Here is a 17,703-nt window from a genome sequence, read left to right as displayed (position 1 = left end):
TTGATCCGGCGCTAAGTGCGAGACCTCGGTACCCACGCAGTCAACGCACAGAGCGGCAAGGCATAAATTCATTCTCTACACGCCAGAAGCCGTGCAGTGCGCGTAAACAGATCTACACACAACTCCGACAGACGCAGCCTCAATAGCCCGGCTGTTGAAGCTGTGAATACATTATGTCCGGCAATTATGCGCGGACGGATGGATGGAAGGATAAAAATTTGCTCTGGCAGGGCGAGGCAAAGGCATAGACTTTAAATGATTTCTCCTATTAAGGCCATGTGGTTCGCTTTTCAGCCACGTAGTGGGGCACTTCCAGGAACCCCTACAGACATTTTGGTCTTGAAGGGTACCCTAAGAACTGTGTCTAGGGATGTGCGCTTGTCCGAGGACAGCTCACCTTCCGTCAGTCCTTAGCGTTCCCTGACGAGTGTATCCACGCTTCTACCTGCGAGGGGGCGAAGAGCGCAGCCTTGACTGCACTCAGGGACGCATCTGCGGTGCGTTGCTCGACGACGGCTGAGCTGCTGCAGAGGCCACGTGTTCGCTGCTGCTTGGCGCGCTACCGGTCTCTGGCGCGACGGGCGTGATGATGCACACGATCTGCAGCCGGCACATTCGCTGGCCGGGCGCGGGGGCAGGGTCTGAGGCCAACCGCAAGGAGGCTGCTTTCTGGTCCGGCCCCGTGTGGGCAGGGCAGGAAGGACCAACGGAGAGGTCGAAAAAGGAAAATAAAGCAAAAGAGGAAAAAAAGACAACAGGACCAAAGACTTACACTACTGCAGTTTAAACCGAGAAAAAGAAAGTGTGTATACCGTAGCAATTTCGAGGCGTTCACACACTTCACAGGCTTGTCCAGAACCGTACTTGCCAGAGGTGGACAGGCTTGAACGCCATAAAGAGTCAAGGGCCTACTTTAATTTAAAGCACTCCACATTCAGAGACGAGAACTCCCACGGCCACCCGAACCCGACCTCGTCCCTCGAGAGCACGTAGCGCTGCTCAGACAAGCCTAAAGGCACTCACTACCCAATGACTTCACCTTACATAAACTACAACAGGACCCCCCTTCCCCCCCCCCCCCCCTTACACCCCACTGCCAAATGTTTGGCTCCATATCCACGCTAGCCCACACACGCTGGAACTGCCGAAGAGTCAACAACACGCAACGTCGTTTCACAACAATTTTACAATGTTCAAGCTTGCGTAAATCACGAACTTCACTGGGAGCTAGCTTAAACTTTGTCATTTTTTTTATCTCTGGTCACCTCATCCCTTCATATTCATCTCATCTAATGCGAGAGGACAGGACAGCGGGAAGAAGGCGGACACGGGCGCTTTCCGCTGCACTGTTCTTTGGCACTAATTGAGATGAATATGACGCCACAGTACCGAAAACCAACAGCCGACTTTTTGACGTATATTTTCATGCCGTCTTTAATGCCTTCCTCCACGGTACGAAGCAGGAGTGTACACAACGCAAGACTGCAACTACGCCTTTCCTTTGAGTACCGTGACTAAACTCCACGGACACACACCTTCTGTGGCTTCGGCAAAGAAAACTGGCGGTTTTACAATGCTTACGCTTGTTGCGTACACCCGGAAATTCAGCGAAAGATAGCTTGAACGTTGTGAATGTGTTTTGAATCTGTGCCCTTTTTATTCCTTCATTTAACTTGTTTTATTTAACTTTACAGTCTCATGCATGGTCCAGTGCTACCATCGTATATATATAGCTCGTCAAACAGGAGTGATTGCCGCTGTAGCCGGACCAATTTGTTTAGGCGGGTGAAGGATGGCGGCCTGAGTCTGGGTCACTTATTTCTGCGGCAGATTGTAAGCAGATTTTGTTTTGTGCGCGATGTAAGCGATCCGTTTTTGCGCACTGTGTGCCAATTAAGGCTCGGAAATGCACTGCCGGACTTTGTTGTCACAACCGAAAGGTTCTCGGGACGTATTTTTGGTTACTTTAGAGAGGTTGTCGTGAGTGTTCGATTCCTGTCTGTTCGATTTTCGTATGAATATTTATCTTCTGTTAGCAGGAAGAAGTTGTATAAAGATTTGTGCGATGTAGTTCTTCCACAACCTATGTACAGGGCCTTATACAATGGAGGCCAGGGACGCGACGTACTTAAGCGTGTGAAGGCGATGCAGGTGCCGCCAAGTGCAAAAACTTTTTTCTTTAAATTACATACCGGAACACTACCAGTAAAGGAATTCTTGGAAAGGAAGCAGTTATTTCTACCTTGGGGATCACATTGTTTAATTTGTAAACAACCAGAAACAATAGACCACGTTTTTTTGCACTGTTGGGAGGGGGTATACTTTTGGGACATTTTGCAACGGACTTTAAAAAAGGAATTTCCGCTCGACGCTCATGGTATTCGGTACTTGCCTGTGGAGAGTGAGGATGGGACACCATTCGACCTCATTATGCTAATGGGCCTCCATTGTATTTGGCGCTCCAGAATGGCAGGATATCATTGCGATCCTGATGCAAGGCCTGCACGGATCTATTTTCGGGAGTGCATGCATAAGTATATTGAAGTTCAGAAACTTGCTCCTGAAGCTCCCGAGTGGCTCGAAAGAGTCGAGCCTTTGGTGACGCTTAAGGAGTTTTAATATGATGTGTTGTTAATTATTGCTCATTGCGCTCTGTAAGTGTATTTGTGTACTGTGGTTCTTGCCGAAGTCAGGCAATAAATAAAAAAAAAAAAAGCCGAAATAGCTCAGTTGGGAGAGCGTTAGACTGAAGATCTAAAGGTCCCTGGTTCGATCCCGGGTTTCGGCACAACGTGCGTAGTATTTTTTTTTTTTGCTTTTGCGCACTTTGCCTGTGCAGTTGACAAAAGTGGCATGAGGCACATTCAGTGGGTGGTCACGTGATCAAAATGATTAAGACACACGCGTCGCTATCGAGGAACGTAGCAGGTATAGCTCTCGCTGCAAAATTTGAAGAGCGCACTGCAGTACTGCTCGGCCGCAGACAAATTAATGGAGCTCGACGAACGGGAGAACTCGCAGTCAGAGTTGCGCTGCCTGTGATTTACCCTCGTCATCACTGCGTGCACTTCAAGACTAAGTTCATTCACACTGCCATACCGCGGCATTTTTGTGAACTTACACTCCATGAACAGCCCGAGAAGAATTCTTACTGACCAACCGGAAGTAGTTGGTTTGAACTTGCCGCGACGACGAAGACTCCGCTACAGGAGCAAGTGTCGTTGTTATATGTAGAGGGAATGTTGAGAACATTAGTATTATATACCTCTGAATTTGAAACAAAGTGACCTGCGCTCACAGAGACAATTACCCCATCTCTAATTCAAACAGTGATTCCTTTCTCTTCCCTTGTAATTAATTATTTTTCAGTCATAAAATAATTACGCTATTACTTGCCCATTGACCAACATCACAATTTTAAAAAGATCGAAACTTTCCCTTATGCTTTTTTTGGTTTCAGTGACTGTTGGCTTCCCTGATATGTGTATCTGGCTAGGATATATATTATCGTGCTTGGTCCTCCCGCTGCCGCTGGTGGAACAGAACACATGTTTCGTGTGCTGTCGTTCGTAACCACGCACCATTTACGTGGTGCTGCGTTCGGGAAGAACTTCCATTACGCTAACACACTCTAGCATCCCACTATTCAAAAAGAGGCAACGGAAAGTCATACTGCACCATGTGAGGCGGTTGGCCGTCAATGTTATCCACGAGCGTCGTTTTGTACATCTCCAGCCTCCGCATGGCTGCCTCGTCCATAACACGACCAGTCTCGCTGTTGGCGTAACGCCAAATATGCTGGGACGGATACGCGTCGTGCTTCGCACCCTTGTATAGGGGCATGCCGCCCAGGAGCAAGCCGTCGTCGCTAGAAGAACGAGGAAGGCCGTCATCCACATCGTCGGCAGCACCGAAGAATTCGGTGTGGCATCGCTCCGGATCGCTCCAGCTGACACTCCGGGCGATCCCTCTAAAGCCCCGTTCGCGATCCTCCGGCCGCAAGGACGGTACCGATGCCTCCGGAGGTGATTCCGCGCCGTCCGTGTACGAAGTCAGCATGATGTCGCTGGGACCAGGATCGACACACCTCACGCTCCTGGCGCTACCTATAAGCCTACGCCTGCGTTCCTCGGGCTGCATGGACGGGAACGCCGGCTCCGGGGGAGATTCCGCGCCGTCCGTGTACGTGGATAGCATGACTTCTCCCGGACTTAAGCGGCCCATGTAGTTACCGTCGCCAGGTGAAGCCGCTTCGAACAAAACGCTACGGTCTACCGACACCTCGTCGCTGAAAGCAACGAGTGACGGTTGCCGAACGACAAAGGGCCCTTGAAACCGTTCCTCCGTGGAAGCAGACGCGACGCGTTCGTCAGCGGTGTCGCTTTCCGGGCCTTGAAGACGCGACAGCTCCACGTCACTTCGGTACCCCAGCGGTCGACGAGGCGTATCCAGCTTCCTGCTATCCGATGACAGGGAATCTGAAAAGCCCCAGCTGAGATTGACTGCCTGGTCAATGGCTCCTTTGGTAACCTGCGAGACGGTCTTCATAGCCGAAGTAGACCGACGTTCTCGCCGTCGCTGTGGCCTCAAATGGCTCCCTCTCCTCCAAGATACTTGAGTTTCATCGGAGGTCGGGAAAAGGGCGAGGTCTCTCGAAGAAGAGTGACTAGAAGGGTGAGACCTCGAAGGGGACGCATCCGTTGCACCCGGAGGTGTACCAGAGTCTTCGGTGGCTGCCGGGGAGTGAGAGCCGTGATGATAACGGCTGGCCCTACGGGCTCGGCTCATTCGCCTCCTGGCTGCCGGGCTAGATGACCTGCGACGGCCGTGCCGATCGGTGTGCGGCTGATGCATGGTGCTCACGTTTATCAGGAGCGCCATCTCTTTCATGATCCTCGACATCCTGTCCAGCGACTCGTGAACTCCCTCGAGGTTTGGCACGTCCCTGTGGGGGGACTCGTCCACATCTTGATCGATCTCTGGCTGCGAGAGATCGCTGCTCATTGGCTCCCACCATTGCTGTGCCGGCGAGCGCGAGAGCGTGATATCGCGCAAGTCGTCAAGTGTGCGCTCTCTCCTTGGGTATCTCTTCTTGAAGTGTTTGACTCTTTCCTTGAAGCCGATGGCCTCGACCCTGGTACGGGGGCTGTTGGGGAAAGAAAGGCGCGTGAGAATTGCAAAAGAAATCAGCTGCACAGCTGACCAAATCTTTAGCTGGCATGCGTGACGGCCGCGTTTTCTGTGCTCCTGCAGCATATGACGGAGCAAACTTCAGAAAATATCAAACCTAAGCGCAGGCTCACTAAGCACGTGTGCTTAATATTGAGCTTTCCGCAAGTTTGCTTCGTCGTAAAGCGTAGGAGCGCAGAGAAGGCGGCCGTCGCGCACTCCAGCTAAAGATTTGGCTGGCTGTACCTGTGTCCGATGTTTGTTTTTTTTTTCCACATTTGTAAGTTTTCATTCGTGTTATATAAGGCAGATAAGCAGAGCTAATCTACCTTAGCACTAACTACTGATGAAGTTACGCTGTCAGCTGTAGTACAATGTCATGGCATATTGCATTAGTAACCGTTTAAGCGTGACATTATGTGAGATAATATAGCGTTCGAGAAACAATTAAAAAGGTGACGACACTAAAAAGGCACTACGAATTCGGCTGTGTAGCGCCTATGTAGTCTTGTCTGATCCTTTTTTTTTAGCGCAGATTCCCTTAGCAAACAACATGCACCAACTAGTTCTTCAAACGACCGCGCAAAACATCCTTAACGCAATGTCCGGAGCACGATACGCTGCCACAGACCACCTGTTAGCACTCATGCCTGCAATAGCTTTAGCAATCAACAGTTTAAGAAGCTGGAACCTTCCGGCCTCGTACTTTTCTCCCTACAGTACGTGCTGACATTAAAAGTTTTAGGAACAAGTGAAAGAAAGCTGAAGTCAAAAAGAGCGAAAGAAAGCTCCACACTACCTCGACCCCGAAGAAAAAGATCCCCTTTTGACTACAACGTCGCAGGTGGCGACTGGACGTACCGCACAAACCAACACATAATTTGAGATTTACTCCTATTCCAACAGTGTAGTGAGTCAAATTGATGTCTCGTATTAAATGCGGCTATCAATATTATTAGCTCTCGTCGGAAACATCAGAAATCCGTTTCGTGCAGTTTCGGCTTTCTATGGTTACACCGAACAACGGTCATCATCGGGCCCTTAGTAAGCACACATGCGTGCAGTGTTCCTTCTTGTTAATTTGCGATAAAAGTGCCCATCGAAATTCCTCCGCTAAAACATATGGTGCCGTGTCCTGAAAGCTCTGCAAATAGTTAATGTGAATAGAGCATAATTACACTGTAATACAGCTTAACCTCGCTATAACGAAGTTGAAGCGGACCGGTGGTTACTTCGTTGTAGTACTTGTTGACGGAGCTTCTAAAGGGATCCTCATTACTTCGTTATATCCATTATTTCGTTATAACGAGGTTCGACTAACTGCCATGTTTGAAAAAGTACTTCGATGGCCGAGGGTATGTGTGAAGAGATAGGTACCCAAACTTTTATTCTTATAGACTGCATCTCTTCCTCTTAATTGAAGGGCTGTGTATACACTTGTTCTTAAGGAAGATCTCGTAGAAAACTAATTATTTTATCCAGACTATGTCAGTCTCCTTCCAAGTGCTACTTGATAACTTAACAGTAACCTGTTTTCCTATCTACGTGCTCATCTATGCAGTAGCAGTACACGATAGACGTGCCCGATGCAAAGCACAAGCTCATAAAGACATTGGTGCTTTTCAGTGTTCAGGGAGTCGAAGCCCTGAAAAGCATTCATGCACCGCGGCTTGTGCACCAGATCATACGGTACTCTACTAAATCACATCATTTAAATCCAGGAGGAATGCCTGCTTTGTGCGATGCAGGGCAGCCTGGCGGCTCGCAAACCTGTGCTCTTGGCTCCTGGACCGCCGCAGCAGGCCTCCAGGAGACGAAGAAGAAGGAGTGTTTTGGCGCACCGAGCCACTAGCTGAGAACTCAGACCAAGACTGAAAAAAAAAGAGAAATAGTGGACGTCCTAGTTACAGTCACGTTGACCAAATGCTGAAAGACGTGGGCATATGGTTTACATTTAAGTACTACCGAGTGTGGGCAACAAAACATGAATGTAAAATCCGCGGGCGGGAACAGTCTTCCAATAAAGCAGCGCTCAATCAAAGAAAACGTTTCTCTGTTACTCTCGACGCAATGCACCAAAAACAGAGCGCGACCAATGTTTCTTCCTATAGTCGGATACAACTTAAGAACGAAGCGGCTTTTCCCCGTCACAGGACCGCCCAATTCCAGCCAATGGCGTCGGCCGATTCTCGTGACCCTGCTAGTGTGACAAAGCAGGGAGTGGAAGATAAAAGTAGATAGTCCCCTCCCTCCATAGTCGGGGATAGACACCCCTCTCCATTGTGGCGCCGCTCCCTGCATTGTCACTCTAGCAGGGTCATGAGAATCGGCCGACGCCATTGGCTGGGAGGGAGTCTTTTGACGGGGAAAAGCCAGTCCGTTACACCCATAAAAAACCGGATGGACAGCATTTTCGACTCAGTTTAGTGAAGACCGTGGACGAACAGTGCTTCCTGCTTGCAGACAGTTCACTCCGGCTGATCCCATAACCGCACAGTGCCCATCCTCGCGACCGCCCACCCTCCGCACTACTTATATATAGTTCACATTAACTCGGGAGTTTCCGGATATAACAAACTACGCCTGTAACGAAGACGACGCACTTTATTTCGCTTATTTCCCGATCCACTCTTTCGCTTCGATCGTCGCCTTGTGTCAGCAGCGTTGTGTTAAAGCGCCGCAGGCCAGGCGTCAAGTGGCGACCCACTTCCGGTCCGTCAGATCCGCGCTTGTCCCACGATGTTGGCGGAAGGCCGTATGCGTGCTTATCCACTAACCACTCAGAGGCGAAGGTCGGAGAACGGGGGTGTAATCGGATGAGACATGCGCGCGAATTTTCCCCATATGCTGGCCAGGCAGGGACCTCACATAGCGAAAATGGGGGGCCGAGGGACGCCTGGTCCGCGGGCGTGTGGTTCGTCATGAGCCAGCGAGAGACATTGCTTGTTGGCTGTCTGCTGATAGCTGCATGAGTCTAAACTAGCCAGTATTAAATGATTATAATAATAAATAGGGAAGAGAGTCGTCATAAAATACGACCCCAGACGTATACTGCCGCAACCTGAATGACTCGAGCGTTTAGGCTGCCTTTCGGGAGTCATATCTTAGTCTAAAAAAGGGTTCGGTCTCTGCACAGGTATTGCGCGTGCAAATGCTCACCCTTGAAGACGCTGGCGACTGTGGCGACTGCAGTGACCGTGGCGACGACGGAGACAGCACTGATTCTGACGACAGTGGAGAACTGTAGCTGGACATTGGCGGCGTTTTAAATCCTTCACCATGCTCGGCATCGCTGAGCGCTTCATCTGGAAAGCTCTCGCCGTCTACCGGAGGAGAGGCATTGCGGACGGCGTCGAAGGAGGACCGCCGGCTCACCGCAGCAGCGCCCGGACCGGTGCACTGGTCGGTGAACAGCACCACCTGCTCAAGCTGCTCCAAGTTGCGCAGCCGGTAGGTGAAGGCGTCGCCATGCTGGGCGACGAGGATGTCGCTCCTCAGCCGCTCCCAGTCCTCCTGTATCCGCTTCGCGTCCTGCTGCGGCTCGCGTCGCCCGTGCGTCGGCGCAGTTGGCGAATGGGTCGGATCGAGTCTGGCGAACACCGTCAGTGGAGTTTCAAAACGTAGCATTCACGTGGGCATGAAAACAATTTTATTGCGAAAGCAATACTACGCCAGGTGTCGCCTTTTCGCGGTACCGCAGCCTACCCTTCACGGTCGGTGGTCGGTCATGTGACTACTGACGTCATACCAAAGTGAGAGATGGGGCGCCAAGTCGGCTCTTCAGCGCACCGCAGCTAGACTTCGCGGCCGAACGACAGTTGGCGGTCGGTCATGTGACTACTGACGTCATACCAGAGCGAGAGATGGAGCACCAAGTCGGCCCATAGCGCGCCGCAGCTAGAACTTCGCGGCCGGTCGACCACCTGCGACCGAACAAAGGCGCGTCTAGCTAATACGGCGTCTTCGTTCACTCCCATCTTTCTCCCTTCCCTTAGGCGAGGTTCGGGTGCCCACCGAGATATGCGAGAGAGATACATTTCCTTCCCTCAAAAACCAATTTACCGTCGAGCAAGGCGTAGAGCCGAATGGGCAATGGCGTTCTGTGGACTCCCTGGCAGCGTTGCAAGACGCTGTCGCGTTCCACTCTTAGAGGCGAAGCTTAGTGTATTCATTGGGCTACAAAAAGAAGAATACGAGAATGAATAAAAGTTTGAAAACGTCTAAATATGGCCTTTCATTTCGTGGGTACACACGGACATTAGCAATGTGCACCACCGATAAGCGAAACACATAGCGTAGCCAAGGGGATATTGCTTTCGCAATTACCTAGGCTTAAACAAAGCTAGCCCCAGCAATTTTTTTTATTTTCAAGGGACGATCACGTACGGTGATACGAGTTTTGGTGTCGGCTGCGACAGGGGTCATTTTGGGTAGAGAAATTATCTCGATAGAACCCTTTACAATAAATGGGTGACGTTACAATTATTGAGTCACACTAGTATTAACGTGACAGACGACTGTAGGTCATATGCAATCGATGGGAACTGACCGATAGTAGTGCCACGGCAATAGTCAAGTGATGATGACGACATTTCGTGCCAAGTTAGCGAGCTCCGCACAAGATGACGCTACGAAACTACAAGCGAGGCAAAATGACAACTACATTGTTGCAACGCAGCGCAGCCCACACCCTATATTTTTTTCTATCCACCAAGATGGCTCCCTCTGATGCCCACAAAACAATGTGTAACGTGACAACAAAGGCATCACATAATTACATCGTGGGAGTATGACGCTACAGATGGCAGCACTATAGTAGGATACAACTTAAAAAAACAGCAGTTGCTAACACTGGCCGCGGTCGGCGGCGCCTTGTATTACTCCGCTGGCCAATCGGAACTGTAAACGAAATCAGCTTTTTAATGTTTGACTATATCAGACAATCCATGTATGGAAATTCTAGAGCTCATAATTTTTCTCTATAGATAAAACTTCTTGTTGACGTAACAAGAAACGTTTAAGCAGCGGACTACGTTTTTGTCGTGGAGGAATTCTGTGCGCGGAGGCTGAATGTGGGTGGAGGAGGGGCCAAAAGAGCAGTCATGGAGCAGAAGAGCTGGTGGTCTCTACGGCCGCTCGGGGGTCCCCTGGCTCACCATTTCTGTCATAGAAACATGCGTTTCCGTCGCATACTGCTTTATTACACATTATTTTCCATATGAATTGGCGACACCAATTAGTGACCCTAATTAACGAAGAATTTCCTAATGGCGGAGGTGCTCGTACTGAGTTTTCATTTATCCGACAGAACAAACTTTGCTCTTAACTAGCCTCTCAACCAATGAGGACTTACCAGTCACGCCGATGCCGGGTTTTCCACTGAACGGGACATTTAGCGCTATTGAGTTAAACACTCTCCTAATCTTGTAATTTTCTTTGCTTATCTCATGATTTTTGTACCCCATCCTCCCATATCTGATGTGTTGTGTTTGTATCCTAGTTTTGTTGCCAATGCCATGTTTTAGGGGCCGTGAACCCCGTCAAGCCCAGTTAGAGGTTTTTTTGTTCATTGTCGTCAGCATCTGTAATGTTGATGCTGAAATAAAATTATGATGAAAATCTGGGGCTTCCTTGATATATGGAGAGAGAGTTTGGCATCGATGCCGGTAGACAATAGCGCAGGGCACTTTACAATTGGCGTGACAAGTGTAATACAAAGTTCCTTGGGACCGTCAGAAAACGTCCCTGCCAATAGTTGCACAATTAAATATAAACTCCGAACATAACCAAAAAATTGGGTTACTGTTCCAGGCCTGTGAAATGCGACATTCTGCGCCAATTAACAGACTACGGGATTCTCTCTGCTCGCGCTTCGGCTATCGTGGCACCGAAGCGGGCTACGCATTACAGACGCTAGCGCCAATTCCTCATTCAGTAACGTACCTAGCGGGTGGCGTACGCAATTACGGCTTACATTAATCTCCATGACAACGGACGACCGAAACGCGCGAGTGCGGGGGGTTATGGCGGACTGGCCCGAAAACAGGCCCGCTGGGGCGGGTGGGCAGAGAAATCATTGCCGCCTGCTGTGCGCACGGCCGCGAGCCACGTAACCCTTTCTTTGCAGTTGCGGCATGTTTACGTTTGTCGCGCATAGCTGGTCAACAATGTTAAACTCAGCGCTTGGCCAATGTAGGAAGAACAGAGAACATATCCTGCACGTTTTTATTGGCATCCTTTCCGTCCGTATCAATGCTACTTTCAATCGATATGAGATGGCCCTTCGCAGAATACATTACATGCCTAGTTATGTAAGTGCATTCTGTGCAGTACAGATATAAGTATCTGTCCCTCCGATGCATAAGAGATGATAAATCTAGCTCAAGAAGCGCAGCCGACATTTCCATTACAACATCTTGTGTATAGTGAGCTCACGCAATACATGTGCGATTACTGCGTGCATACCGAGTACACACAATCAATTATATAATTTACCTTAAAAAGCAGTTGCGAAAATTGTTTGGTACTACACATGAAAACAAAACCACTATCACGCACCGGCCTCTACTGCTCATGCCGGCATATGCGGCACCAGTAGAATTCAATTAACACAGTTGCATAATTAGTTACCCCGGTGGCTCGCGCTCTTCGCCCTCTGGTGGGTTTTTCTCAGTTTTTCTGTTCTGCGCTGCGTGCAGAGCATGTCTAAAGCCCTTCACATCTTGAGTGGCTTTAAGCATGCCACCAAGCCGAAGAGTGGCGGTTGGCCCACAGGTCGTTAGTTTCTACTGCTGCACACAGAGGGCACCACATATCCGGATTTGGTGCAGCAGCACAGTTCGGCTGTGCAGCAACTCTCAGCTCTCCTCCTCTCCTTCCATCGCACTCCTTCACTTACCTACACCAATGTTGACATTGCCGAACCCGAAAACGTACCCTTAAGTGCTGTCACACTAAAATGACCCATCCACTGTCACATATGCTTGCAGCCGAAAAGCTTACTGAATGCAAGCAAGGCATTGACTAAAAGGCAAATAGAAGGCAAACAGGAGCCGCCGCACAGGCACTGTGCCGGATCATGGAGGAATGAATGAATAAAGTCTTTAATGCAAGAGAGGGATAGCACTCAGCCGCTGTTCGGGAATTAAGTGGAAGGATGGGGGTGTAGGTACAGAGCCAACTTCTTTTCGGTCGTCTTCATAGCCTTTAGAGCTGTGCGACGTAAGTATGTCGACCTCCTTTACTCTACTCGAAGTAGGCCACTCTCACTACCGTGTGCCGTGACGGTGTGTTGTGCTGCGGTGAGGCTAGTTGGTGTAATTCTTCAAACATGATAAAGTTGGCGAAAAAACACATACAAGACAAGGTACCGGACGAACGCAATTCCTTGAGTGTCTTGGGCTTTTTTTTTCCCCGTAACTTTGTCATGTGTATTGAACATACTAGTCTATTTATCCCATTGTTTCAACAGTATTTTTTTATGTAGCTGTATTTCCTTCTTCGTCTCCTTTGCTATTACAGCTAAAAGCTCACAGGACTCACACAGGAATGAAATGAACACTTCCGGTATCGAACTGATAGAATGTATAAATATTGTCACCTATATGCATTACCTGCGGAAACAAAGCGAGATGGTCGGGCTCACTTCCTAGATTACAAATATCTTAGCTGTGCACCCGGCCCTCCCAAACCTGAAGGAACTTAGCTAATCAAATAAGACACACTCCTTAGCCCACATGTGCTCAGGCATCTTTGCAATCATTAATCTTTATACCTTATTTTTATCCACTGTTGAGGCTCAGTGGCTATTGCATGCGGCTGTCAGGCCTAACATCACAAGATCGAATTCCAGTCATCTGTGGCAGCAGCACTTTGATGAAAGCAAAATGTGAAAATACCCATGCTGTGTGATGTCTGCACATATTAATGAACCCCAGGTCTTCAAAATTAATTTGGAGCCCTCCACTACGGCACCTCCTATAGCAACTTATGATGCATTAAACCCCACACGAACCGCACCAATATTTCGTTACTTCCAAAGGTAGCTGCATTCTCTGCTCCAATGTTTGCAGATAAAGTACATTTAATGCTTCATATGCAATTTAGGGGGACATGACTTAGAATGGGAAGCAATTAAGCTGATCCATGAACAGACCTATCATGTCCCCTCCATCAAATGAAATAATTCATCAGTAGGTACAAAGGTTGGAGATGCACACATGAGGAGGGAAGTAACTAGAGCCCGCCGCATCATTAAACCGTACTTATGCATCACTTAACCAACAAAGTATTTTGTGCGCATCCAAGACAGTAGCACTGGTACAGTCATACACATGTAAACCATGAAGCCTTTTAATTGCAACTGGAACAGTACTGAAAACAGCCAGAGCAATACAGTATTCTGCATTCACTTTTGCCCCCGCATTTACACCCATGAAGAAAACCAAAAGCTTACCTCAACCTCTCTCTAGGCCAATTTTTCTACCTCAACCTACAAAGTTACAGCTTGTATTGCTCACTTGGAGTGTTACAGCAAAGAAATCGAGTGTTAAACAAAATTTGGGGGGGCGGGGGCTTTGCTGCCCTAAAGTGCGGTGAGGCAAAAGCCTTAAGCACGGTGTTGCTGCTTGTGTCACTGATGTGTGGTTAAGATGTTAAGCTCCGCCTCTAAGAGTGGAACACGACAGCGTCTTGCAAAGCTGCCAGGGAGTCAACAGAACGCCATCGCCCGTTCCGCAGTACGCCTTGCTCGTCGGTCGGCAAATTGGTTTTCGAGGAAAAGAATTGTATCTGTTTCGCATATCTCGCTGTAAGGGAAGGGAAGCAGATGGAAGTGAACGCCGACACCGTATTCACTAGAGGAGCCTTTGTTCATTCCAAACCGTCGAGCTCGCATGGCAGAGTGGTTAGCGTGCTCGTCTCGCACTCCGGAGACCCTGGTTTGATTCCTAACTCAACCAATTTCCTACTCAGTTTCATTTATTCATTTATTTTACTTGGAGCATCACTATACCATCCCTTTAATTGGTTGCGTAGTTACTAGCTAAAGGTACAATTGGCCCCGTTTGAAATTTGCGCACTGCGACATCACGACCATTTCAACCAATTGAAATCCATGACATTTCTGTTGACAGCTCCGGCTTACAATGATGAGGCATTAAAGGCGTCTGCCTTAATAAAAAAATAAAAGCGACTACATAAACTGGGTCAGCAGTCGACTTCAAAGCAAGAGAGGGTCTTTTACTTTTCATCACAGTTTTCATCACATATCATGCAGACAGTGGGGAAACTGGAAACATACCAGTGTGATACATTTTATCACTAATCTGGCTTTTTTAGCATGCCGACAGTAGCTGAAATGCGTACCTGATAGTTAGCAGAACAATTTGTCGACGCAGTTGCTTTTCAAATTTGAGTAAGAGTGGTAAAATGTTGAAAAGGTTGCTCCTTGATTCTTGCTTCACATCTGGTTCCATGCCATTCCATATCAACAGATGCCTGGTACATAAAAACACTTTCAGTTGAGTGCTCCCCAGCTATAGCACCGTTCGAAATTCTATGACACCTGATTACTGTTCATGCGAGTATCCTATGATAATAAAAAAAAAAGCAATCAATATTCGACAGCCCAACAGAACTATAATGTTATTCAGACAAACAACAAGACATGTCTGTTTCCTCAAGTTTAAGTTAATATTGTGGGTGGCAATACCTGACATAAAGCTTCCTTACTGAGTTCCCAGCAAAATGATCTTGCATCTTTGAGAACTTTTTGAGGCTGCTAAAAGGAACTTGCGCACAAAATACAACATGAAATATCGTCAATAAATTCTTCTTGTTGTTCTGCACTACAATACACCTTGTACACAACAAAGGTTTTGATACAGAGCTTCCTTGCATTACAACACAATTCACAATTCTTTGATAGTTAAAAGCCAAACCGCAGACTCTGGCAATTACTAGGAACTTTTAACATATCAACGCACCAGTTAATGGCGTAGAACAGCTACCCAGCTGTCCTACCCATCACATGACACTACACAAAATGAACAAGTTCTGCACCATGCATCTCAATAAAGTGCTGTTGACAACAACAACGGCTATGCTTGCAGCCGGTTGTAGCCACCAAAGTTCAACCAGAACTGAGAAGCACTTTGTGTTCACAGCCACCCTTCCTGCGTATATATATTCCCCTGCTAGTTCCAAAAGTGTTACACCATTCTGAGACAACAGTGATGGCTGCAAAATGCATTGTTTTGTCAACTGGCATATCACATGAATGCTTATTTCCAAGACTGACATACAAGAACAATGTGAGCACTGCCAAATTACATGTACTAGCATAAAGCTTAATATACAGCCTTACTTGAAGGAAATACCTAAGCTTATGCTGACAAACTGATACCTCTATAGCTTCTATGACAATAGATATGTCTAGAGTTTCACCACAAGCTAGACATCTCCCATTTCACTGCAATCTCATAAATAAAGACATGAAATAAGACTCCAGCCCTGTTGTTCCTGTATTGAAGCCATGCTACCATGATTAAGGTCCTATACCTGCTTTCTTTCACTGCATTCCATACAATTCAGTCAAAAAATTTGTAAAGTTCTAAGTAACACCCCGAATGGAAGGGATAAATATGTGGCTGGCTTGAAGCTAGCAGTCTTTCGTGACTTGGCACAAGTCGCAAATTGCAGCTTGCAATAGAGCAATGCAGCACTGCCATTCAATCCATTGGAAGCCTCAAGCATCATTTGCAATTTGCTAGTGCTGGGCTTGGCAGGTTAGATATGCATTAACAGTTGCTGAGTACAAATCCTGGCCTTCAGTTGCATTTGAATAGCAGTGCCGTATTAAAACAGTTCACATAACCATGCATATATCTAACCCTGTTGTGCCCTCAGTAAACAACATCACACTATGTCATACGGACTCCAAGGCCAGTAAACCAAAGTGGCACACAAGTATTCTGCATCAAACGACCACAAAAGAGGTTCCCAGAAATACCAAACCCGGCACACCGTACCGATTTTCTTTCTTTTCTACGCCTTGCGGTGCCTTGTATTGTTCCAAAACTGCTTTAAGGATTGCAGAACAGTAAACACCTGCCGGTGGTATGGCGCACATTTCGCAACAGAAAGTTTTCAAACATACCGTACGAATCAACGTATTGCACTTATTGAAACAACACAATCTACTATAGAGAGCCCTGCAAAACAAACAACCACGCTTATCAACACGACGAGGTATTTTGACGGCCCCAAGGATTCGCACGAAACTAAACCGAAGTTTGAGCAATGATAACGTATCCGATACGGTGAACTCGCTGCCAGAACTTTTGCATCCCTCAAGAACACCTCCACAGGCAGACAGCGAACTTCGAGCAGCAGATGAGGTACAGAATGTTCCGGACTTCGTGCGTTACTTCGAGGCCGAACGAAGCGCCGACGACAACATGCCACGACGAACCGTGGCGTCTGTCCATCGTCTGTTTGATGCGCTTGGCGGCTTTCTCGTGGCTGTCGGGGTATTTCTTACAGGCTGCCGTGCACACAGAGAGGCTGTCGCGAAGAAGCGGGCCGCTCATCTCCGTATACTGAAGCACCAGTTCGTCTTCCATGGTAACCCGTGCGTCCACGAATGCATCGAAAGGCACGACATCGAAAACCATTACCACACTGGGCACAACGCAGGGCCGGGAGGCAAGCAGCCTCTTTCAAACCGCTAAACGCATTTCAGGCTCGTCGATACACTCGCAAATTCCTAGCATAACTGCGAAAACAAGCACAACAATTCCGCGCCACTGCCATCACGTCAACAGCAACAACAGACGATTGAAGAAACCTCGAATGAGAAGAGAGCACGGACAACTTTCGAGGAAACGTCAAAACCGAAACCTGGAACTCCTGCCACGCCAACAGTGCAAATTTCATCGTTAAGCAGCAGTTACGAAACTGATAACCAATTAAACTCTTTTAAAACAAACTCTGCTAACTACATGCTCAATGTGGCACAAGTGTATCGCGCTTTATGAAAACATCCTATGCAAAGCCCTCACTTTGCATAATACCTTCTTATCAAAGAAACATCAGCGGCAAAGATCTAGCCCTTCCATCCTTCACCAGACATAAAATGTACATATCATTAAATGCACATACCCAGCGTCAAAGATATTTTCATGACCTCAAATCAGATTCGTACTGCTTCCCAGTTCGTCGCCCTGTGATGGCCATCTTCTGTTTTGAAAACACAAGCGCCAACCTCGCGCAGCCGTGACCGTCACCGCGACTTCAGCAGTCATAATCGGCATTTGAGGGGCACTGTCACTGAGCGAGCATTATTTTAAAGTTACGTGTATTCTGACACGTTGTGAAATATTACTGCGTAGTACACGATTCGTAAAACGTCGTCTTTGGATAAGACGCCCAGAAGAAGAAGAAATTAAGTGAATGAATGCTGAAAAAAGGCACGCTTCACGCGTCTTCTCCTTCTCACACTCGCAAGAAGGCAATTTTGCGGTAAATTGGCGC

At 47.9% G+C, this 17,703-nt stretch overlaps 1 protein-coding gene and 1 non-coding gene across 4 annotated transcripts in view; one reads left to right on the top strand and one right to left on the bottom strand.

Annotated features, from left to right (window-relative positions):
* Positions 1-402: 402 nt before the first annotated feature.
* LOC149335052 (uncharacterized) overlaps positions 403-17,703 on the bottom strand; it is a 38,270-nt gene continuing 20,969 nt past the window's right edge. Inside the window, exons 1-6 of one of the 3 annotated variants that reach the window (XM_089551744.1) lie at positions 17,332-17,427; positions 14,536-14,667; positions 8,329-8,758; positions 6,940-7,040; positions 3,679-5,146; positions 403-665 (exon numbers count right to left, since the gene is read on the bottom strand). In XM_089551744.1, the coding sequence (XP_089407870.1) occupies positions 411-665; positions 3,679-5,146; positions 6,940-7,040; positions 8,329-8,758; positions 14,536-14,645 (2,364 nt within the window). In that variant the 5' untranslated portion in view covers positions 14,646-14,667; positions 17,332-17,427 and the 3' untranslated portion in view covers positions 403-410. Of the gene's footprint in view, positions 670-3,678; positions 5,147-6,939; positions 7,041-8,328; positions 8,759-14,535; positions 16,526-17,331; positions 17,428-17,703 lie in introns of those variants that run through there. The other 2 variants (XM_089551745.1, XM_089551746.1) reach the window with 2 other exon arrangements.
* On the top strand, positions 2,716-2,788 carry TRNAF-GAA (transfer RNA phenylalanine (anticodon GAA)). Its single transcript has one exon. It is a non-coding gene; the product is annotated as a tRNA-Phe (tRNA).

The sequence above is a fragment of the Amblyomma mixtum genome, chromosome 7 (genome assembly GCF_055824585.1).
Source record: "Amblyomma mixtum isolate Tamu chromosome 7, ASM5582458v1, whole genome shotgun sequence".
Taxonomy (NCBI): Eukaryota; Metazoa; Arthropoda; class Arachnida; order Ixodida; family Ixodidae; genus Amblyomma; species Amblyomma mixtum.
This window is presented reverse-complemented; position numbering and strand designations above follow the sequence as displayed.